At 38.5% G+C, this 24,445-nt stretch overlaps 1 protein-coding gene across 2 annotated transcripts in view; it reads left to right on the top strand.

Moving 5' to 3' along the window:
- LOC121644230 (ephrin type-B receptor 1-B) overlaps window positions 1–24,445 on the top strand; it is a 161,051-nt gene that overhangs the window by 107,656 nt on the left and 28,950 nt on the right. For both annotated transcript variants that reach the window (XM_041992056.1, XM_041992055.1), the window contains exons 6-8: window positions 12,349–12,473; window positions 20,733–20,895; window positions 23,161–23,269. In XM_041992056.1, coding sequence (XP_041847990.1) covers window positions 12,349–12,473; window positions 20,733–20,895; window positions 23,161–23,269 — 397 coding nt within the window. The remainder of the gene's footprint in view (window positions 1–12,348; window positions 12,474–20,732; window positions 20,896–23,160; window positions 23,270–24,445) is intronic.

Here is a 24,445-nt window from a genome sequence, read left to right as displayed (position 1 = left end):
TAATTCCAGATTAAATATATATTTAGGCATCTTAGCTCATGACTCCTCTGGCAAGCATCGTGGCTCTTCTATAGGGGTGCATTTAAAAATTTAAGAATCCTATAAGATGTATTTGTAGAGATCAATTTATAGGTCAGAATGAGAGGAGATACATTACATTGAAACTTATTCAAGAGATACTTCTATCCAAAGTGACTTGCAATTGAATATCACAAGGATAAAAACGTTGAGGGGAATGTGGGGTTTGGTATTTTGCCTGAGGACATGTCAGCATGTGGTCTGGGAAAGCCAGGGATTGAATCACAGTTCTCACTGTTGGACAACCGCTCTTCTTCCTGAACCACAGCTGACAAGGAGGTGCAAATTAGAGAAATTAGTTGTCTCCCTCTGTACAGTTGCTGTTATGTGCATGTGTGTGTTCTTTGGCTTGGTCTGTGATGGATCTGTGCCCAGCCATTGCAAAATGCCTTCATGGTGTAATTGTTCCATCTTATTCCCCCTCCATATACACAGGTTGGCACAGGTTTGGCCAAATACAGTATCATTCCTGTGAATATTTAAAAACAAATGCTGTGGGCTGGTGAAGTAAAATAAGAACTTGAAGTGGCTGCAATGAACAAAGGCATGTTTAAAGTGAAAGAGTGTGCAGAGTTGTATTTGAAAAAAGAAAGAGAATATTCCAACTGTTTAACAGAGTAGTAGATTTATTGCACTTTGGCTTTGAAGTCAACTAATCGGGCCAATTAAAATCAGTAAGTCAAATAGTTGGGATCTATTTGTGACATCATCATTATTGCGCGCCCCCACCTACAAAACTTTTTTTTTTTTTTTTTTTTCCGGAAAAGATTTTGATCCGAACCTTGACCAGCTTCATCAAGAAGCTGTGTCCTCTGTCTATGAGGCAGCTGCCACTACACAACCACATGTGCATTTAGCTACAACAAAACCACAAAATTTTTGTTATGTTGTCTTTCTGTTTACCTTTTTTGCTCCAGAAGTGCAACATTTTTGTTGTGATTTTGTAAGTTCTCATCATGTTTGTGGAACTGTGGTGGGCTACCTTCACCTTGTAACATGTATTTGACTTTGCTGTCCCATTGAAAGAAATTATGACATGCTTCTCCAGTCTGTTGCCTCTTGATAGGTGCAAAGTCCAGCAGAAACTTGCTGGTAATATGTCCTGCTTTTGCCTGTAGACACAGGGGAGAGGCTGCAGCTAGCTCCCGGGTTTACCCCTCCACTATACCACAGTGGGACATTAGACTCAGGACTCAACTTGAAACTAGAGCTGCTGTGGCATTTATTGCTGAAGCTTGTTGCAAAAACTAAATATTCGCAGCTAAAGAGGCAGTTTCTTAAAGCTAACTTTTTGTGCTCCAATTGCATGTTCTGCTTTCACTCTGACATGCACATACACTCATCTCTCTCTCTCTCTCTCTCTCTCTCTCTGTCACTCCACCATCTCTCACCCATCTCTCACTCATAAGTGCTCACTCCTAAAGGGGTCATGCAATTTTTATAATACTTGTAAACATTATTTCAACATCTATGCATAGTGAAAAAAAAAAACTGACTCCTAAAATAGCAATCGATTAAGTGCATTGTTCTGAATAATTGAATAAATTCCTGATATAAAATGTCCTATAATTTCAAGCTTTTTGTGAACAAGAACTTTTAAAATGGAGGATTAAACCAAACTTTTCGTGCTCATATTTGTAGTTGCATGTGTAAACTCAAATTTTATCTATGTCTATCAGAAGTTATTGTTTCCGCTTTTCTTTGCAACAATGTTTTTCATGCTGTTGTATATCTTTGACTTGTACAGAGAAGAACCTATCAAGGGACTAGTATTAACCAAGTGGAAAATTTAAATGTGCCGTATGTGGCGTGACAATATACATCCCTATTATGTGTGTGTGTGTGTGTGTATATATATATATATATATATATATATATACTCTTATATCTAGTGATATAATGTCAAATGAATCCCTCTTTGGTCTTTTTTCACTTAAATTCTAACATGAAGTTACTTTACATTTAACTCAGTGACCAATGCAATTGTAACCAGATCTCTTTGTATACATATTGAAATTGAATTAGGCGCAGTTGGTGTAGGGCATGCCACATTTGATTATATTAACTCTCAGAAGAACATACTTCTCTGAGAATGCGTTTCGACAGAAATGGGAGGGAAGACAAGGCAGACTTTTTTTTTTTAATGAGACCCAGACACTGTGACAGTGAAGAAGGGCAAAATGAGAGAGTAAATAGGTCTGATTATCAAGTTGGCCTAATGGCACTGACTGTGCCTGTTTGACAGGCTAATAGTACACTTGACAGATAGATATAGAAGAAGGTCTGCCCAGACCTTTTGTTGAAGTCTGTTGGAATAATGAGATGTCCTCCAGTAATCTGCCAGACCTATGTCCAGCCTTATGTGGCCTCTTTGTTGCCAGGTAATTACACTGTTGGTAGTCCAACAGGGGTTTTCAGTAAAACACAGACAATGCAAAGGTATACAGAAGAAATGGATAGTATGAATATACTTAAAAAAATAAATCTAAAGGTTCCATTTTTAGAGTGCTATAAAACTGTTGTTTGTACTAATAAGACGTGAGCTGTTTTTTTTTTTTTTTTTTTGCATCCATTGATTTTTCTATGCCTGCTTATTTTAATTCACGGTTGTAGGGGACCTAAAGCCTATCTGAGCTGTTTCAGGCAAGAGGCTGGGTAAACCCTGGACATGTTGCCAGTCTTCCTCAGGGACAGATGCTTACACTAACTCCTCAGGCCAATTTGGAACCGTAAAGGTACAGTGTGTAACAGTTACTATCTATAGTTAAAGATAACTAAATAAATTACTTTGAAAGCCAATCACAGTTGTAAATGGACAGTGGCCCTCAGTGTACACAGTTTTTCCACACATGTCCATGCAAACTGAAAGCCCCAGGTAAGATTAACCAGTAACCTGATTTGAATCAGAACTAATGGCACCATCATGCAGCTCTCACTTAAAAACCCTTTACTTCATTTATAAAACTATATAAATGTTCCTTGTGGGCTCTATAGCAAAAGAAGAGGGTATTTGAACACGTTGTTATCCAATACTTTATGTAAACCAGCTGGTATGCATGACTGACAATGCCAGTTTATCATTATTATAGCCAGCGTTTATTTTGTAATCTGTCAGAAAATAAATTATATTTAATGACTCATATAAAATTCACTTTTTTTTTTTTTTTTTTTTTTCAATGGGAGTTTGAAGTAGGGTCATTGATAGATATTATTTACAAGATGTATAGTAAAACCCTTGCTTTTCCTGTTTCTACAATGGAAGTAAAGAGTACAAAGTTAGCATTATCAATAATCAATAATAATAATAATTAGCCACAGTAAGCAAATTAAGTGGGAAGATACAATTTGCTAAAATGCTCTGGCAGTTATTAAGCCTCTAAAATTAATTGCACTGTTACACGTAAAATGTTCCTTTACTTTAAAAGAAGGCCTACTGCTAAATGAAGAAAATGCAGTAAATTTTGGTTTACAAACACTAAATTATGGGTCTGTAACCTGCTGCTCCACCTTCCACAATGGGTCTTAATACATGGCTAAAAATGCACACAGTTAAGACAACAAACAATTAAAAGGCCCAAAAAATCCCAAAATCCCAAAAAATATGTAAACACAAATTATGGCTCCCCGTGTCCACCAGACAGCATGAACACGGAAAAACAACACCTCTACTGAAATCACACGTCTCATAGATTCCAAGATTGTAAGTTTCATCTCACTATGACCAAGACTTTCCAAACCAGAAGCAAAAGAAATTTATGCTCAATTTATTCTTCACGTTTGTAAAACATAGTCATAAAATGTCTTACCTTTGCTTCAAAACTTATATCCACCAGGAAAAAAAGGCATTTAGTTAAAAACAAAATAAATAAAAAAAACTTTGTTCCTCATTGTTTTATTGGAGCAGTTTCCCGTCTCAACATCACAATTTTCTGCCCATTTGCATGGGTTTTGACAGACAAGTAGAAAAGTCGGTACTTTTTCTTCTTTCTTAAGGGCCAGACATAAAACGACTCTTCATTTTAATAAACCTGCTCTTTCCTGATCACATCAGATGTGCCGCTGCAGCAGGATGAAACATGGAGGAAGAGACATTGGACTGCTTTGCATGTGGCCAGTGAGCAAGAAGTTTGAAGAAAAAAATAAATAAAAAAAAATCAAGTGTTAATCAATTAATGCATTAACACGATAACAATGCGTTAACGTGCCCAGCCCTATTAAAATGACTTGGTGAATGGCCTGCTTGTGACTGTGTATGACTACGCCTTTTTACTTATTGACCTAAGAATGTTCTTATCCGACCCCACCCAAAGGTCCAACCCCTAGTAAATAACGTTGTCCTGATTACCCAGATTCTGGTAAACTATGCTCTTTTTAATATTTGTATCAGGTTGCTTTAGAGATTTGAATCAGAGGTCAAGCATAGGAAATATACAAATTCACATATAAGTGGAAGTATCAGAAAGGTATTGCATTTACTTTCTGTGAATTAGGACTAAATTAGAAATGCACTGCTCACAGGTCAGCTGTCTGTCTGCTCATTTTGCCAAGCCACAAGCTCCGGGCTGGCGGGTGGCACTCTCCTGGCCTGTTCTTCTCCTGGGTCCTGGATTTCCCAGCCTTGTTGCTAGGCCTTGCTCTTTCTTGTCCTTTTGTGATTATCTTTTTCTTTATCTTGCTCTAGCTTCTTGCACTGGATGTATGCATAATGATTTGATTACCATATCTAATCAGAAAAGTGCTCTTAGCAAAGATGACAGGAAGTTATTGCTTGTGTAATTTTAGATTGTTCAATCTAATCTTCCTAGACTGTTGTAAAATTAAGGAAAACCAAGCTCTTTAGGGCACAGTACCAAGCAGAAGTTAGACAGGCTGTGACATTAACTGGCCATGAGACTATAAGGATGAGAGGAGGAAACTGAGAGCATGGATGGAGAGGAGGAGATAATGGAGATGAGGGGGGTGCTGAAGGGAGTCAGTGTGAACTACCAAAAGGGCCATTTAACTGCCCTCGATCCAGGCATGTGTCTGGAAGGAAGAAGTGATCAATAGTGTGATTTAAAGTTGGGACCAATCCAATCCAGTATTGGGCTCAAAAATCGATGTGATTCAGGGATCGAATATAAAGCTGGATTCCCCGATCCACCTCACTGATCCACACAGAGACTTCTTGTGGTCCCGTGTTTACAAATTAAAAGTATTTTGCAGGTTTAAGCCAAACAAAATATGTTGACTCAAAATCAGTTCATGAAGTATTCCTATTAGAACTCGTATATACAAATAATTATATATTATTTAGTTTTTTACTCTTGGGTTTCTAGTTCAGATGTAGCTTTATCCGACACCAGCACCGGGGAATTAGCTGCTTCTGCTACTTTAGCTTGTCACTAATTTGGATATATTTTAGTCTGTTGTAGAAAAATTTACAAGAGTCTGGAATGAGTAAAACACACAATTTATTAAACACAATTATAACACAATTTATTAAAGGAAAAATGAACACAAATTACTTGCAAGTAATAAGAGTGGTCGTCCTGACTCACATAAAGTCAAGAGAGACTGTTCTGGACCAAAGTCAGACCAAAGTTTTATACCTTTCTGTTTACCATTGAAGATCATCCTGAACAGATAAGACCAGGACAGAGTGGAGCCTTCCTTCCTCAGAATCTGGAGTTGGGTGCATAAATCTGTAGATTGGTGTCGTAAACTACCTATGTTATCTTTAAAGAGTTAAACTATGTCCCAGTGTCTCTACCAGTACCAGCCTGCACCCACTATCAAAGTTCTGAGGAGACTGGGGGTCACTTTGACCCTTCAGTGAACTTTCAACAGAGTCAGAACAGAACACAATGCACAATCAATAACTGTAATATAGGAAATGAATGAATAAATGCATATAATAAAGGAAGTAATTATAGGTGTGATTAAAATATAATATATAGAGCATAATAAGTAAAATTTCTTCCACAAATCTGGAAACACACACACACACACACACACAAAACTACAAGACAGCAACTTGAAATATGCGCACTTCCAAGGTTTCCAGCTTTCCAGGGTAAAATGTTCAGCTAAGAAGGGAAGAGAAAATAGTTCAGTAGACGCTCCTGAAACCTTCCAGTGGAGTGGAAAACTTCCAGCACACAGGATGATAACTGAAGGGATTTTGCCACAGAATTTAGCCACTGGATTTAGTCATATTTATCTGTCTTAGCCGCTGACAAAATAACTATTTTATGTCATATGGTTAAATTTACAGAGTGTAAGACACTCAACACTTCTTGTTTACTTAATGAAATGGTAAATGGCATCAAAGGTAAATATGCTGCTCTGTTTTACAGCTAAAAAACAATAGTTGGAAGATCTTACTGGCACGGCCTGCTTGACCTAGATTATGTGCCGACATTTCCTCATACCACAGAATGCCAAGTATATCTATAAACAATCCTCCTCCACGTAGCTGTTGTTTGAAGAACTGTTGCCACAGAAATGCAAACACCACCATCTTCAGCCTTCTATGGGCAAGTCAAATTGGGAAGGTTGCACACAAGATAGTAAGATGCAGTGCACTAGACTGAAACCCAAACAACCAGATGAATTGAAGAGATGTGCACAGTGTTGGGTTCTAAAATCAGATGAGATATTAGACAAACATTTCCTTAGAGAACTTTCAACACACTGCTTATTATGTCTCTTCAGTTTATATTGGTTTAAGGAGTATTCCCGCTCAATGTATAAGAGCTCATGTGTCTCAGAGTTTCATCATGTAAAGTTCTTCAGGCTATCTCTGGTATGCCATTTTTATCTGATGCCTGTTTTCATGAATGTTATATCCTGTCCCTGGATTCAGAAAGTGATCAGGCAAAAAGAAAAAAACATGGGGACGTTTCATTCTGAGCCTCATTGTCATTTCTGATGACTTAATATTGTGTAGCAAGTGGGACTAGACATATGAGCCACTGTGAACTACACACAAGCTGTGTATGCCTTTTTTTGGTCTTTTTTCCAAAGTAGAGCTACGCAGAGCTTTGTTCAGAATCCTCCATATATAATGTGATTTTGGAAAATAATTCAAGCCATGGACCTGTGGAAAACCCATAGTGCTGAACTGATCCCACTTTAAGATGTTTGAGAGACGCCCATTACTATGTAGTCATGGTTGGCTTGGCCTTCTGAGTCCTTGCTAATAAGTTGGCTAGCAGTCAAACCTTTGCCTTTGAGTGAGGCACAGCACATGACTAGAGGCTGCTCCCCTCATCTGAGACACTGAGTCCCTATTAGTGTGCTGCATGGTTTACTCGTGTGGCAGGATCTTAAAGCATCAATCTCATGTGCACTAGAAAGAGAAAGAACAGCTTAAACTGTACTTGCAGTCAAAAATGTGTTCATATGTTTTTGTCCGCTTTTCAAAGAGTTAAATAGGGCTTCAGTGCAAGTTCACCTGACTAATTATAGTTTAAATTTCTGTCCAATCATTTTGGCCATGAGTAACAGAGGCAGAGCGAAGTTTTTTTGGCTGGTAACTTAGATTTTAAGGCTGTGCTGCATTAGGGACTCATTCAGTCACCTCAGTCTATTCAAGGAAGCTAACAATGACTAAAAAAAAGTCAAAGAGAAGGAAAAAAGAAAGAGCTTCAACTTTTGCAGTGGAATCCAGTATAATAAAGAGGGTTGTTTATCAAAAGAACATTCAATCAAGCTTTTGCTGACTAAAAAAAAAAAGAAAAAAAAATATCTTGAAAAGTGTGTATACTTACATTCGTATACAAGGTTGGTGACTGCAGTAGCTGTAGAGAAGTTCTGTATAGTCATATTCTTTGCAATGTCATCACAGATAATTTGGCTTGGAGACAGCTTTTAGATGAATGCCTGCATCAGAAACTGCTAACAAAGTTGGAATCACATGGGGTTTCTGCAGTAGATGATCAAAAGATGTGGGGAAATGTAAAACTCAAGTTTATCCTTACAAACAACCAAACACAGAGGTAACGCTGCAGAGCATCAGGTCTGACTACTCTTTATTCATCTTCCCTGTGTAGGAATATATTACTAAATCACTGATATAGAGCAACACCCCTCTCCATTCAATTGAATTTTTTTTCAACTTTATGTTAAAGTTACTGTAATAAACACAGAGGCTCAGCTCTTTGCTAGACATACATAATCCTCCAACTCATCTGTATTTTTCTGCTGATTAAAAAAAAACAAAAATAATTAAGCTCTTCATTCTTTCATTTTTATGTCTCATGTTTTTTTTTTTCTCTCTGTCCCTCCTTCTTCTCTCTCTCTGAGTTTCTGTCCAAGTCAGTCACTCGGAGGCTTTAACTTTGATTAATGGTGAGCCAAGCTCTGCGTTACCAGTCAGGGGCTGTAAGTGGAACCAGATAAAAGTGGAGCACGGGAGCCAGGGATGGGTGGGATGGAGGTAGGAGAGAGGAGCGCAGGACAGTGCCACCAATCACTGTCAGCATCATCGTCCCTGGGTGACAATGGGGGACACAGTTTGGAGGGGACAGTGGTGCTTCATTGGGCTGAACCTCACCTTCATACAGGCACGACACATTGTCACTGACAAGCTCTTCTCACAGGGGTTAGAAGGGCACATATAAGTGTGCACAGGGTTCTTATTTCTCTCAGCCCTGTTTCTTTTTTCAGAAACAGTCCGGCTGTCCACTGAGACACAAGTTGTTTTTGTTTTTCAGAAAGTAAGTTTCATGTTGTAATGGTACCTGCTAAGAAAGTAACTTTCCTTTAGCATTCCTTCTTTTGTCAAATCCACTCAGTAGAAGATGTTATGGACCTCTTAATTAGGATGTATTTGTGTATATAAGCATTACAACAAACCTGCTTCAACAGGTGAATCAATGAAAAGAATCTGTTTCACATTCTGTGTTTATACACTTGAAAGCACCCTAGCGAATGAACTGAATTGGAATCAGAACTTAAGGCTCTTCTCCCCAGCTTTTTTTTTTTTTTTCACTGCAGGAATTTCTGTGTGGAGCACCCCTCCCCTGGGTCTGTCAGGAACAGTGTGCCTGTGGCCGGTAATTGATAATGCGGCCCAGGCAGGCCTAGCCCTGGTCAGTAGAGCGTGAACCAGCCTGAGAAGCAAAAAAGGCTGAAGTGCAGTGAGGTGAAGCTCAGCTCTCACATTCTCTGTGTAGATTGTGGGAGAAAAAGGGAGGGTTGGAGGTGAAAGCCAAGCAAGGCAGACGGACATAATCCACACACTGACAGGATCAACAGAGCCCATTCAGTTCTTCATATTTGCATGTTAGACCATGATCTGACATTCAAATCAAGAAATACTAATCCCAATCAAAGCAGCAGAATGAGCCTGGTTTACTACAAAAGAGGATTTTCAAGGAGCCTCAGTGGGTAAAAATATTTTTTTTCTTCTGTAGCCGTGATGCTTATGCTAGGGCAAAGAGTGTAGATTGTGAAAAGAAATGGAATAATCATTAAAGAGGATCACTTTGCTTCCTTTTGAAGGGAGGAATTATTCATAAAGATGGTGACTGGAGAGCAGGTGGAACGAGGACCAAGGCTTAGTTCTGAGCAGGCCAAGAGCCAAGTGGCTGATAGGCACAACATGCAGAGCGTGGGCTGTATTTATGCCTGCAGACATGGAGGAGGAGCTGTAATCTAATCAGGCTCACTTGTATGTTTTTAAATTGGTTTGATTAGAGAGTGTGTTTGGATTCATCCTATAATTAGAATTATCTTAGCACCATGAAGAAGGTTGTGATTATAGTTGAATCTTGAGCATTTTCATTAGAAAAAGATATAAAAGTTAAAAGTTAATCGATTTTCTGTGTATCATTTGTGATTAATTACTGTATAATTTGTTTTGTAGCTTTTCCAAATGAAAACAAAATGTATTTAGCAACTATTTTTATCTTTATGAAGGAAAAAAAAAAAAAAGAAACAGAAAATATAGCACATTAGCACATCCTGTTTTTTGTTCACCTGCTTTAATGTTTCAGAACGGATGGTAGCGATTTGACATCTGTCCTTAATTAACAAAAATATTAAACAAGAAAGCATGACTGATCAAGGTCTTTTTAACTACAGCCCCACTGCTCTCTAGTGAATCTAGAGATGATTTAAATACAGAAGCTACAAAGGTAATTTATTTTTTAGATAAAAAATGACAACACATAAAGTTTTTTTATTTTTTATGATGTGTTCCTTTATCCATTAACACTGTGTCTAAGTAGTATGTGCCCTGTGATGGACTGATGACTTGTCCAGGGTGTATCCTGCCTAAAGCCTGTTAATTGCTGACATAGGCTCCAGCTTCCCTGAAGCCTGAATTGGACTAAGCAAACTAGAATATGAATGAATGAATAAGTAGTAGTTGAATAATGAAGAGGAGCAAAGATGATGGAGGGATGATAGTGAAGAGGACAAAGCAATAGAACTACCATGTGTGAGGGTTAATAGACAGCCTCTGTGTGTGCATTCAGATTTATTGGAGCTGAAGGAGGGAATATTCTGTGCAGCTGAGCCAAAGAGATCATAAACTATATTTAATGTCTTAATTTAACTAATTAAATGCTGTTCATATACAAATGTAGTCATGGTGTATTTTGGCAAGAAAATTATTCTAGACTAGTGGGTGTGACTGTACAGGGCACCACAAAAAAAAATAAATAAATAAATAAAAAATAAATAATATATTAAGTAACCACTACACCATCACTCTCCGATCCTACAGTCATGTAAACACCTTTCAGCTGCATGTGATGACAGCAAGTTCTCACACCTGACCAGCTGTTTGAATTGTTCTAAAATTTAGATAGACAGAACTTGATTTAAAATAATACATTAGTCTTATAAAATATAATATTTTTAATATTATATTGTAAAATATAATACCTGTAATATTGTTTACTGTTTTATGCGTCTTATAAGAGATTTTGCACAAGCATCTTACCGTCTACCTCATGACAGATTGTTTGCACAGCTAATCATTCATTGTTGAATGTGGCACAACAGTTTATGTAGCACACTGCACATTTATGTACATAGATTGTTTTACCTAGCGTTTTATCTTTATCTTCTAGCTAGTTTTTAAAGTTTTTATTTATGTTTATTTTATCATCTTTATGGTATTCAGTGCGGATGACAAAGTAAGAATTTCATTGTTCAGGAAAACTTGTTTTCCTTACAGTGCAAATGACATTGAATCTTAAATCTTGAATAAAGTCTGTGGTGATCACCCCTGATTTGCATAAAGCAGCCCTCAGCTTTATGCTAATAAAGTTGTAGCCCATGTGACACCCAGTTTTCCTTCAAATGTAACAGGGCACTTTAAAATGCATCATAGGGCATGTTAAACTGAGGGTGACTGGGAGGTGGGAAAATGATGGATCCTGAGGAAACACACCATTAGTGTTCCTCAACACAGCCAAAGATACATAAGGAAAAAGCAGATCCTATTCATAATCAATGTTTGCTTAAAATGTCCAATGTTTTGGCTCAAACATAGCCAGAGTCCCGCTAACTGCAGCGAATACAAATCTTTTGCCAAATCTGGCAGCTTTGATTTGGCCAAAGCAGGGTGATATTTGCTCCTGCAGTACCAGGCTATAGCTGCGTGGAGTTCTGTTTGGCCTGCCTCTCATTACCTGGCCAGTGATGAGAAGGCAGTTGTCTTGTTTAAATGTGTTCTCTAAAAAAAACAAAAAAAAAAAGATACTTATAGGTTGTGCATCTGAAACAGTTAAAAAATTTACAACATGAGATGAGTTTCAGAAAGGGACTGTTGTGTTAATGTGCTCTACATTTTCTGAAGTTATTCAGAAGTAAGCAGATTTCTGATGTCATTAAATATACAGCGAGGCAGGTGATGAAGTGCTTGCCCTAAAGCTGGATTGATACAATACCCAGGAACAATCTGATTCTGAAGTACTACAAAATCAATATGGCTGCTGAAGCACCACCTTTCAAGTAAAGAACGTTGACAGCTTGTTCAAATTAAGTGGATGGCAAGTTGTACTACATGTCAAATCCAAACTCTTGCCGGTTTTTGGGGCAATTCTGAACAAAAGAAATCAAACCAAGCAAAACAAATAGATGAATGACTTTTCACTGTGCTGTTCAGGCAGAATTAACAAAGAAGACGTGCATCCATAAATGCCTCTGTTATGTTATCCTGAATCAACAGCTATTTACAATCCACAAACAGCTGTGAGAGAAACAAATCTGCAATCATTACTTGTTTGTGTTGACATGTGCTGATTTCATGTTTCTCTCTGTTTCCTCCAGCTCCATCAATAGTTCCCATCATGCACCAAATCAGCTCCAGCATGAACAGCTTCACACTATCATGGCCTCAACCAGAACAGCCCAATGGGATCATCCTTGACTATGAGCTGCGCTACTATGAGAAGGTAAAGTGTGTATGTGTGTGTGTGTATGTCAACAGGTGACAGGACTCCTTCTCTGTATATGCAGAGCAAGCTGCATGTAAGAGTTTGAGCTCTCCTGGATATTTGTGAGCAGAATCCCCCGGGTTGATAATATGTTCTGTCCTTGTGCTCCTTCCATCTCTCCCACTGTTCTTTGGTTTCTGCTGCTGATGAAGTGAATAGGTTGACCTCTGCTCCAGGCCCACTCTGCACACTGCAGTAACCCTGTCCCACTGTGAAAATGCATGGCGTCTGGAGGGAGTCACATCGACCCGTCTCCTAGCACACAATACGTCTACTTTATTAAGTCGCCAGCCCTACCCCTCAGTGCCTGTGCTGCTCCAATATTGACCTGGAGGCTTTTCCCAAGGCCTTGGGCATAATGATACTGAGAGATTGGAGAGTCTAGGTTTTGTTTGGACCCTTGTTTGTCCTCCTAAAGCTGATCGATCAGTGTAGCAAGGCTGGTCATGCACCATTTTTTTCCACAATCCTTGTCATTTTAAGACTTTTTGGAGACTTGCTCCACCTTCACCCATATTCTGCTTTCCAAATAGAGGATAAAAATCAATATAGTTTCATCAATGTTTTCTTTTTTTTTCTTTTTTGTCAGTTGAGTTATTTACTTCTAACACACTCATTCTGTCTAAGGTTCCTGAATCGATATTCACAATTCCACCTTAGAATAGTTTTGTCACGTTAAGCATTCTCTATCAGAGACAAAAGAAACAGTATTTTAAAATTATGCTGCATTTGGAAGCAGTTGCTCAATAATAGCTCTGTTGCTTCTTGTTTTTCCCCCTGGCATCGCACAGGTCATGAAACTGAATCCCACTGCTATGCCCCTGACAAACCTTATCTGCCAGGGAGCTTAGTGTTGTGTAAATGACACGCATATAGCCCCCATTACCTCATGAATATCAATAAAACCTAATCCTATTGATGTTTATGTAGCGCATCCTCAAACAAATAGATGAGTACACTGTAATCTCAAATTAGTAAATTATCAAGGGCAAAATTGCCTATTGTTCTGGGATAATGTTGGTAACAGAAAGGTTGTTTTCTACACCCTCTACGTTTGTCTAAATGTACTTACATGTCCCCCCTCTGTGTTTCTGTCTGGAAATGTCTTATATCTCTTGAGGAGAGTAGGTAAGACACAGAAGCTGAGACGGAGTGATTGCTTTGTGACACACTGGGCTGTTGAGATGAGATTTCCGCTATGGTGGTCCTCTTTTGACACTCTGTACTTTGGATCTGACAAAGCTGTTCATATATTCAGACTTTCCCTCAGAAAGCTATTGATGTCTTAGTTGTCAGCAGAAAAGTGTTTTTATACTTGATTAAGCCCCAGTTCTCAGAAGAAAAGTCGCAGGTGCTAGAAAATAAATAAAACTGCATTGTAGAGCTGTATTATGTACATGTATAATGAGAAATCCACCTAAATTCTCTATTTGAACACCTTGGCTTGGCTTCCATGCATGCATGCATGGTTATCTTACTTGTTGCGGAAAAGCTGGTAATTACATTGCATGTCATCTGGGTCAGTTGTTCCAGCTCTTCATTGATTACTTGAATGCTTAAAGGGTCCCAAAGATGTGAAACATTTGAACTACCAAAAAAGTGATAATGTGGCCTTTAAAAGAATGTTTCTGACTCTGCCTGTCAAACTGAATAAATTTTATTTTCATCTGCATAGTGTATTGCATGTTCTCTTTCTCTCTCTCTCTCTCTTCCTACATAGATTTATTTATCATACATATATTCACCAGTTTTATACCAGACACAGAACATATCAAACTTTTAGACATATTAGAGATCTTATAGGGTAAAGGAACAAACAAAGAAAAGGTTGTTTCTTACTTTACAACAAATCTTCAGACTCACCTGTTTGCTCGCCTTCAAGGTAAGGAAGTGGAGTCAGCACAAATCAGTAAGACATCTGGCCCACTGGTATTGGTTCAGGAAAGTGATTTTAGGAACCTATGTGGGAACTGGTCACACATTAATGTCATATTGCAAGTTTTACAGCTGGAAAATAGCACAGAGGAAACCATTAACAGACTAAGAGGATCAGAGACTTGCTTTAATCACAGATGAATAGATGTTGCTGACCACACACAGCTCACTGCATTTCAGGCGCAATTATGCCTGTGTACTAAGAAACTGAGAGAAAGTGTCACAGCTGTCAATGTTGCAGAAAAGATCAGTAGGACACTGGATAAAAATGTAAAAAATCCATCTAACTAGCTGTCACTTCAATCAAAGACGTTTAGAATGAGATTCGGTTTGGGTCAAATATATTCTATGTCAAAATATTCTAGTTTGATATTCCTTTTTTTAAGCGACTACCCCATAGGTAATATGTGAAATTATGGTCAAAATGCAGACAACACTGTGTAAAAATGGTCTTCCACTTACAGGAGAGAGCTAAGTATCGTAAAAGTGACAATAAGATAGCATTGTAACTTTTCATCAACTGGGTCTTTATTTCCACAACTGAGACATCGAACACAGTAGACAGCATTTAGATAACAGCTATTCTGAAACTTCGGCCCATCTGGATAAGTAACGGCTAATTATGAGGGATTTAAGCACCTCTGAATGGATGCAATTTACTTATGCTTCTAACTGATGTTTGGATTAATCTGAGAGTCACACTGTTTTCTGCTCTTGAGTTGATTGTTTAAGCATACAGTCAGCTTGTCCTAAACACATCAGAGAGCTGCCTTACTGCACTCCATCGCACACAAAGCCTCATACACCCATTTACAAAGACAGCTTCTCAGGCATTGTCATTGTTACACCATGTTTAATCATAAATAAATATCTGCTATTTCAACCACAACTTTGCCATAGTTCTGTAGTATCTGACTCAAGTGTAATTCTTCTTAAATGTTTCAAAACAGACATTTTATTTCTGTTTTGACATTGTATGTTTTATTATTTATTTCTTTATTTCTTTTATCATTGCTGCTCAGAAAAAAAACTGAAGAAATATATATATATATATTTGCAAACTACACTGTATACATTAAAAATATGATATTGACTATCTGACACTGCGTTATAATAATGCGTCAAAAATATAAAACAATGTCCCAATAGTACATCTACAAAGAGAGAGTAATGTTTGAAGACAACTGCGTTTTGGCAAGTTCACCTGAAATCCGTGCTGAATACTGAAGGAAGTTCACTCAGCAGGCTTCTCTCCTCCTTCAACCTACTTTCTTATTCAGAGTAAGCGTTCCCAGGACCCATTTAAATGGGGAAGCAAGATTAAATGAGTTAAAGGTTTGCAGAGAAAAGTAGAATCTCATGCTCTCCTTCGCTCCATTTTTCTCATACCCTTTTTTCATCAGCTTTCCTGAAAATTTGGGGAAGGTGGAAATAACTCCGCATAGCGAAGGTCAGGCCCTCCATTAAGCCTGGAGCAGAGCAGCCACCGACTCTGATTCCTGATAGCTCTGTTGCCGTCACTGTGTGCATATGTGTGTTAGTCTGTGCTAGTGTTTGTGTGTGAGTGTCAGCAGCCGTGCAGGTGTGTCCATTCTGGATAACAGTGGTAAAGTCATACCACAGCGTGAAAAATTCAATAGGAAATACGAGTTTTACAGCACGTTACCATGATCTGCAACATATTGATTGAACACCATCTGCACTTTTGGCACTCTAAAACCTCCCTTGCGCTTTGCACATACACTTAGCAACGTCTCAAATGAGAGATCCGATTTTTGTATTTATCACTCTTTTCTTTTCTTCCTGTCCACCAAGACGCAACTTCAACACTTTTTTAGACACATGTTGTGGCACCGAGTTTTGATATTGAAAGGAACATATGAAAAATTGAGACTTTTGTACTGCTCCCTCATTCCCCCAGCAAGGGTATCCACAGTTCTTCTCTTTGTTTGTCTTCTCACTCATACAGTCAGTCAGTCTCCAGGTATATTCACAAAGTCATGCAATACAAGAAAAAAATCTCAATGGGAGGTCTTTTCACAGACCCGCAGAAAGAAAAAAAAATCTTTTCTTCCTCCCCCCAGACTTTGGTTAAATTAAGGGAATTAGATTTTGCTCTTGTTCTTTTTTTTCTACTGTGCTGTAAGATTGTCACATTAGAATTTATTTTTACCTTTCAAACATAGTAGTACAGTATTTTCATCTGTTCCCTCCCTCTACAAAATTTGCCGTCGTGTGTGCCTGTTATTTGCATGCGTGCAAGTGTGTGAGCCTGTGAAGAGGACACATGGTATCCCACCATGTTTGTCTTTATGCCAAGTGGCCATGCTGTCCATTTTGGGTGGTTGGCATTTTTGAAAAACAGGCACACAACATCACACACACACACACATACACACACATTCAAGTGAAGTAAAAGGAAGTGAAGTGAAGCTTAATTTTGTTGTTCAGGGTGCCATATAATAGTGCAGTCTTAAATAACATACTGTTTAACATAGTGAACCTATCAACAGTTAATTAAACGAAATTTGACAAATTTGCACATGCATACACCAAATAAAAAAAATGAATTAGTAAGAATAAGAAAATAAATGAGGAAATGGGAGAAAAAAACAAGGGGAAAAAACAGTCCCCTTGGCAGCAAATGGGAAAGCATTAAATATTGCAATAGCAGGTTGAAAATTTAACAGGTGAATTCCAGCAAACTACAGGTGTATTACTAACACTTTGAAAAGTCAATCTGATAACAATCTTAATATTTTTATTGTATGTCTGCTTTCTAAAGCAAATGACACAATTCATCTAAAGCTGCAAAGAAAATTATCCTCAGTTTGCAAACAGCTGAAGTGAATAAAGTAGTTACAAAGTCTTTCTCAGCATTTCTGGAGTGTTGCTGGCATAAACATTTTTAGATTAGCATTGATATTTCTATGAAATTATTATGTCCAATAAAAAATAGATTTTTTTTTTGTTTTGTACAAACAAATAAATTAATAACAGATTTTAAGTTTTTGTTAGAAAACTCCCCAGGTTATCTGGGAATGGGGCTTTGTCTGTAAAATCAAATAAAACAATCAAAAATGAATAAAATAAAACCTGTAAGAGTAAAAAAAAAAAAGACCTTTTCAGAAAAGTAATGATTTTTAAAATGACACCAGATAGTTTCATATCCTCTAGCTGGGAATTACTTAAATGGCTGTAGGCATGAGCAGCGACATTATTTTTGTTTACAGAATAAGTCTAAAAAATAATTGCCCAAATACCTTCAGTTGAATAACTAACTGTAGGTCTAAGTCCAAGTAGCCACCCATATATTAAAGTCTAGTTATTTATGAGAGAATAAATATCGTGTCAAGTTTTAAATCTCTTTGTATATTATTTATTTTTTTTATGCTTTATTGTTTAAAAAAGTCAAAGTGTTACCTGCTGCTTCATCTCTTGTCACTTTGTGTCTGAAACACTTAATTCCATTTCTCTACCTCCTTCTTCAAAGGTCTATTCTAGCATGCTAAAGTAGCCAAGTGGCAGCTGTTAGACAAGCAGTTTCAAGATCATGTTAAATAAAAGAATAAATAAACGTAGCTCTGTACAAGGAAGACCTTTTAGGACCGGTTCAGGAGCTGTGTCTTTTGAGGGAACAAATAATTCATTTTGTCGTGGAATTTATAGCTTTACAGACCTTTGACATGCACAGCATGGATATAATAAACAGAGGGAAATGATAAAACATATTATTCATAGTTTGACATGACCTGAATGTAAACACTATAAACTTGCTTGATCACCAGTCAGAATTTGGGGAGAAACTTGAAAATCTAATCAATAATATTCACCACAACAAACCTTCTTGCCAAGTTTGTCTCTCTGATTTGGTTAAATGCTACAGAGACCAAACTCCCTATAGTGCTTCCTGTCTGTCACCCCTGGCATTGCTTTTGATTGGCTGTTCCACCATCTGCCTTCCCACCTGCAACTCTGTCTTGATTTAGTAAGTTGGGGTGTGGTTGTCCTAATCCCCATTTGACTGGCAGCAGGAGAGGACCTCTCATAGCTGGAGGTCCCTCCTGGCTTGTCCTTTTATTGGCTATCCCCTAACCTGCTGGAGTGCTGAATGCCAGCTCATTTTAAATGGCAGATGTGTGTGTGTGTGTGTGTGTGTGTGTGTGTGTGTGTGTGTGTATGTGTCACATAATCCCCATTTGACAGGCAGCATGAACGGACCAGTCTGAGTTAGCCCCCCCACCCCCACCCCCCACCCCAGGGGATGCTCACCCATTGGCGGTTTGCCATCTGTCTGCTCACCTGTCCTCCATTCAAATACAACAGATGGGGGTGTGGTTATAAGATAGAAAATAGCAGGAATAGGCAAATCTTGACCCCAAGTGATCTATGTGCATTCAACTGTGGCTCAGATCATATGAATAAGGTGACTGTGGTTCCAGTCTCTCAAGGGGTTTCTTGTGTTCTGCACCTCTTTCCAACACACAAGCTGTTGCTCATATGTCAAGTTTCATCAGTATGCAGTTTTTTTTTTCTTATAGAGAAACAAAAAGACTTTGGAATGGTTAAACTCTCTCTAAACCAGTTACATCCAGTATTTCGTTTATAAATATCACTTTCCTCTTGCAGACAGAACAAAAGCCTGTTGGTGTGATGCTTTCCAAGTCCAAACATTTGTCTTCATCAAGCTCAGAGTGTCCAATAAGAGTTAATGTGATTGTACACATCATGATGAGTGTGTGTGTGTGGTTGGGGGGGGGGCAGATTTCATAGCTGTGTTTACTTCGTCTGCTCAATGACGGAGCAACCGGAATGATTCAATTACACCAATCAGATTGGATAATGATTTCAGTGTGGGCTGCCTCTGCCTTGAGTTTCTTATCGTTTCCTGCCATCTTCCATCCCCCTCCTCCCTCCCTCTTCCTTCTTCTTTGCCCACTTTTTTCCTTTCCACTTTTCTGTCAACACAGATTTTTGTTTTACTCATCAGAACACGCAAGCATGTATCAAAAGATGTACTGGATCAGCAATGATCATTTTTACCAAGCTTAAAAAAAACACCTTCTTTATTTACTTTGCCTTAGCAGCACAAAGAAATCGGCCCCTTCACTCTTAACTGCTCTGTATCGAGTTTGTCAGCATCTAGCTATCAGCGGCCTGCAGTGGTGGGTGTAGTGTAGGTGCAGTATTATTTTCCAGCTGTCGTATTCACTCTGTGTTATGGATAGGTGACAGTCCTTACTAGTAAGTCATTACTGATCCCCTATAGCAGATCTTCTGCCTTCTAGCTCGTCTACACTGCAACGGACTGGCTGGTTCTGTTGTGCCTGGAAAGAGAAGCATCGTTCAGATAACAAAGAGTTTGTAGTAAATCATTATATACTTTATATGTATGCAATAATACATGAGCATAAACTTGAGAGAATCCTCACTGATTTTTAAAAAGAAATTTATAAAAGCTAGATAGAATGCTGCAACAAATTATGTCTTTACAAAGAATTCTTTAAGCATTCCCTTTAATAAATAAATAAATAAATAAATAAAAGCTTCCTGAAGGTGGAACTTGTCTACTGCTGTTTTAAAAAAGCAGCATACTTTAGATGACACAAGAAGATGTAATGTTCAAACTGCTTGCAGTAATTAAACTACCTCATAAAGCACATCTAAAGACACAACTACACATGCTGGTTTTTTTTTTTTTGTTTGTTTTTTTTTCCACAGAAGCAACGATTTCTCTTTGTAAATCACAGAACTGATTGCCTTTAATTACCACATTGTGTATGTGTGTTATTGCATGAATTGGAGGCACTTTTATCTGAGTGGTGTGCTTTTATGCATTTTACTCAGCATTTTGCTTTATGCAGTTTAAGTTCAAATTGGCAGAGCTGTTATTTGAAATTAGGGAACATATAACTACTAACTGTTCAAATCTGCCTGAAAAAAACACATGTTTTTGGAGAACTTCACTACTTTACTGTTCAGTATGTGTCATTTGTATTCTTTGTCTACTGCGATAGATCTGATGAACCTCACTTGATGGGACATCGGTTAATTATATATACACTGCCCTCCCTTCATATATGGTTTATAACATTTAAAATACTCAGCTTTAGCTGATTTCCTCCAAATTCAACCAGCTTCCCCCAGACTATTCTAGCAGTATTTGTGTGAATGTTTTTTTTTATTATTTTGCTGTTCAAGAATTATCATATTCATGGGCTTTAATATTTTCCTCATGACATCTTCACAGTGAGTGATGCCTGTTTTCCCTGCTCCTTCCAGGACCATGCTGAGATCAACTCAACCATCCTGCGCAGCCAAACTAATACAGCACGTGTGGAGGCCCTCAGGCCGGGTACGGTCTACGTGGTACAGGTGCGGGCACGGACTGTGGCTGGCTTTGGCAAGTACAGCAGCAAGATGTGCTTCCAAACCCTCACAGATGGTAAGGATCGCAGAGCCAGGGGAAACAGCTCTCTTTCTCTCTCCCTGCCTCTCTCTGTTCTTCTCTGTCTTGTTTTTTTTTTCTTCTTTCACACACATACATGCACCCGCCTCTTTTAAACACTCGTGTGCCTCTTTGTGTTTGTTGTTGCATTATTTTTGGTAGGGGAGATAGAGGAGAGATGCAATATTTGATTGCACTTCAATTTCTACAGCAAAATTAATTTCCTTCACGGTCAGGTTTGAGTGTGTGTGTGTGGGTGCTTTGAATATGTAGAACGCTGAGTGTCTTTTGTTTGTGCAACTAACTGTGCTTGATCCAAAATGCTTAGCTAATTGGTTTTTCACCCAGCCCTTCTGTTGCTGGAGAGCCATCCCAGAATACATAGCTGTGATTAGTAGTTGATGAGATTCTTTTTTTTTTTTTTCTTCTTTTTTTTTTTTTTTTTTCGCGGGTGGCAGGGGGCTGTTGGCGAGGGAAGTGGATGAAGAGGGGCTGCAACACCTGGTAAACTGGCAAGGATGTGGAACTATGTTCATTAGTGCACTGCATGCACAAGGAGGTGTATGTGCAGCGTGTTAGTGAGGGTGACACATTACTGCTTCATAGTCATTTCAGGCAGTGGAATTTGGTGCTACAACCAACACAGGAGGGTTCACTCTGGATGGATTAAACCTTTGACTGAATGTTTCTAACACTGCAGATGACTACTCATCTGATGTCTGTGTGGCCATTGTTCATAACATGTCATAGACAGCATTGGCATTTCCACCTTGTATCATTCCTAATAAAGATGATAAGAGTGTATGACATAGTGATGATCTTGAGGGAGGGCAGGATGGAGGGATGATAATAATGATGAAGGTGATCATTTTGGCTATTTACCTGAGCAGAGCAGATGTGGTGGCACAGTCATGGCCCCCTTTGCTCTCCCTCATGATCACAAACGATCATTTCCTCAAACAGGTATACATATGAACCCATACACGTGCACACACGCACATTCATGCACATACTTCACGCTCGCTCACACTGTTTACAGCTCATTCTTTGGCAGGTTGCCATAGCACGACATTCGTCAAGGCAATTAGCGACAGACTAGAGGACAGTCGACAATAACACCCACACCTCCACCTCCTGCCCCTTTTACCAGTCTTTTCTCCCTCTGCTTCATTACCTCATAAAGACAACATGTCACCAGCCTTTCCCTCTGTCCTTTCTTTAAAATGTACAATCCTCCTTGTTTTCCTGGTGGCACATGTTCATACACCTTTGGGCTCTCAAACATACTCTGAATCAAAGCATTCTTGTCACTTCTGATTGACAAGAATGATGTAACAGAAGTCTATCAGATGATGTTACAAGTCTGCAGTTCTCTAACAGACTGACACTTTAAGAACTAACTGATAATAATAGAAGCCTATTTATTGCAGAAAGAAGCAGTTGTGTGATTTCAAACTGACAAGGGAAGTCGCCCTTTCAATACGGGCAAAGGACAGATTTATACAACCTTTCACAACTAATATCCATCAAAAGGTAACTGAAAACTGACTGGAAGCTCAAGTGGTTGAAGCGGCATTTTCACTGTTTGCTTGAAACATTCTTGATAAATGTGCAAGTTAAAAGACTGAGGAATTCCTGTCACACTGAGTTTCCTCATATATCTCATATACTGCAGCTTTAACACTGCTCTGAAGAAGCATTAGTTTTTGCGTTATCACTTTAATCCAATAGGTCCTCTCTGCACGGGGGATTGGATTTAGAAGCTGCTGATTTGCCTGCAGCATCCTAAATCGTGCAACGCTTTTAACCTACAGTGTTCGTTGGTGCCAAAGTCACAGAAAGATAGGAACACAAAAAAACTCAGGATTTAGCTGTGTAGCAATTTCAGACAGGTAGTCCTCTGTCTGCCCTGGAAAAATTAAACATGTTTGGGCCATATGTGTGATTGACAGTGGATGACTTTCTGATAACACCGTAAAAAATATATTTCAAGGTGCATTTCTGTGTTCACTTGTTGTTTCCAACAAATATCTCACCTTTCCCCAGTCTCTTCTATGATTAATTAAACAAATGTTTGCTTGTCTTGAAAACAATCACAGGATTTCACTCAGAGAGATCAGTGTGTTTTCTTAACCCATCTATGCAGTCAGTATAACCACTCTGCTTCCCTCTTGCTTTTCTGCACCTACTCACAAAATTCACATTCTGCACTCCTACAAATTTCCAAATGAAAGTATGCCTTTGTTTCCTCTTTGAACCCAGATGACTTTAAGTCTGAGCTGAGGGAACAGCTTCCTCTGATTGCGGGGTCAGCAGCAGCCGGAGTGGTCTTCATTGTTTCCCTTATTGCCATCTCAATTGTATGCAGCAGGTAGGCAGATTTTTTTTCTCTTGTCTGTTGTGATACATACTGTTTAGTTAGTCACTTCATTGCTGCAATTGTCCCTGTGAAAATAAATAATTAAGCATATTTTCATACTCTCAGCTTATTTTCCTCAAGAACGAAGTAGCTACAGATGTCTCCCACTGCTAACATTGTACTTTCAGGGTATTTCTAGTCACTATAGCAGTTGCCACAAATGTTAACATCATGCACCCACAAAGTAGCCCTGCATGCTTGAGTCCAGATTTTGATTCCAGCCTGTGTTGCATTTATGTCCAAAACACCCTAAAAAGATTAGTGCATTAACATGATGTCAACAGCTAGACTGAATATTCCTGTTATGAAGCTTTGAGTCTTACATTTTGACTGTAGCCATCTTCCTCCTTTGGGACCAGACATTATAAGTGTGTGGTGAATTTGAGTCAGAATTGCAGACACTACATACAGAAAATTAGGAGGACCACATTTATGACCTGTGTTTTTACTCTTATTGATCACTTAAAGGGCTTTGCACTACAAGCCACATTCACTAATTTGTGCACACATTTATCCATATGTTTAGTAGGTAGTGGAATGCAAGTCGCATGGTAGCCTAACCCTTACTCATACTCTGCATGATCATTTATTATGTGGGACAAATTTTAATAAAGAACTAAATTTTCCCTGCTTGCACTTACTTGGCCTAAATTAACGAGTCATTAACAGGCTTGTGCAGAACCTGAGTACAAGGTGCTGATGAGATCTGCTTCATTTGAATGGTTGTGTTAAGGCAGAGAAAAAACTAAAAACTCCAGAGCAAGGACAGGAGTTGACAAACCCTTCTCTGAGCTCACATCCTGAACCCTTGAAATTGTATGTTTTGTGGGAGATTTGAAAAATGCAATGAGAAAGGTTTGGGTCTTTCATTGAATTGTTGTAAAGATCTTCTTAAAATGTGTTTACAGTGTTGGTGATTCTACTCCCTGTTAAATTAACACACAATGTGACATGGTTTAGCAGGTGCATTGTCACTGCGTATATCCCAGACTCAGCAACTCAAAATAACTGTAAATGGCTGAAGTAAATGCCAACACATAGTTGTGCATTCCATCCCCCAATGACTGAACACAAAGGAGAAGAAGCTGGACTCTCTCTGCGCTGTCTGGCTCAGCAAGATCACAAATC

Source organism: Melanotaenia boesemani, chromosome 8 (genome assembly GCF_017639745.1).
Source record: "Melanotaenia boesemani isolate fMelBoe1 chromosome 8, fMelBoe1.pri, whole genome shotgun sequence".
Lineage (NCBI taxonomy): Eukaryota > Metazoa > Chordata > Actinopteri > Atheriniformes > Melanotaeniidae > Melanotaenia > Melanotaenia boesemani.
The sequence above is the reverse complement of the archived record's forward strand: the minus strand, read 5'-3'. Positions and strand labels throughout refer to the sequence as shown.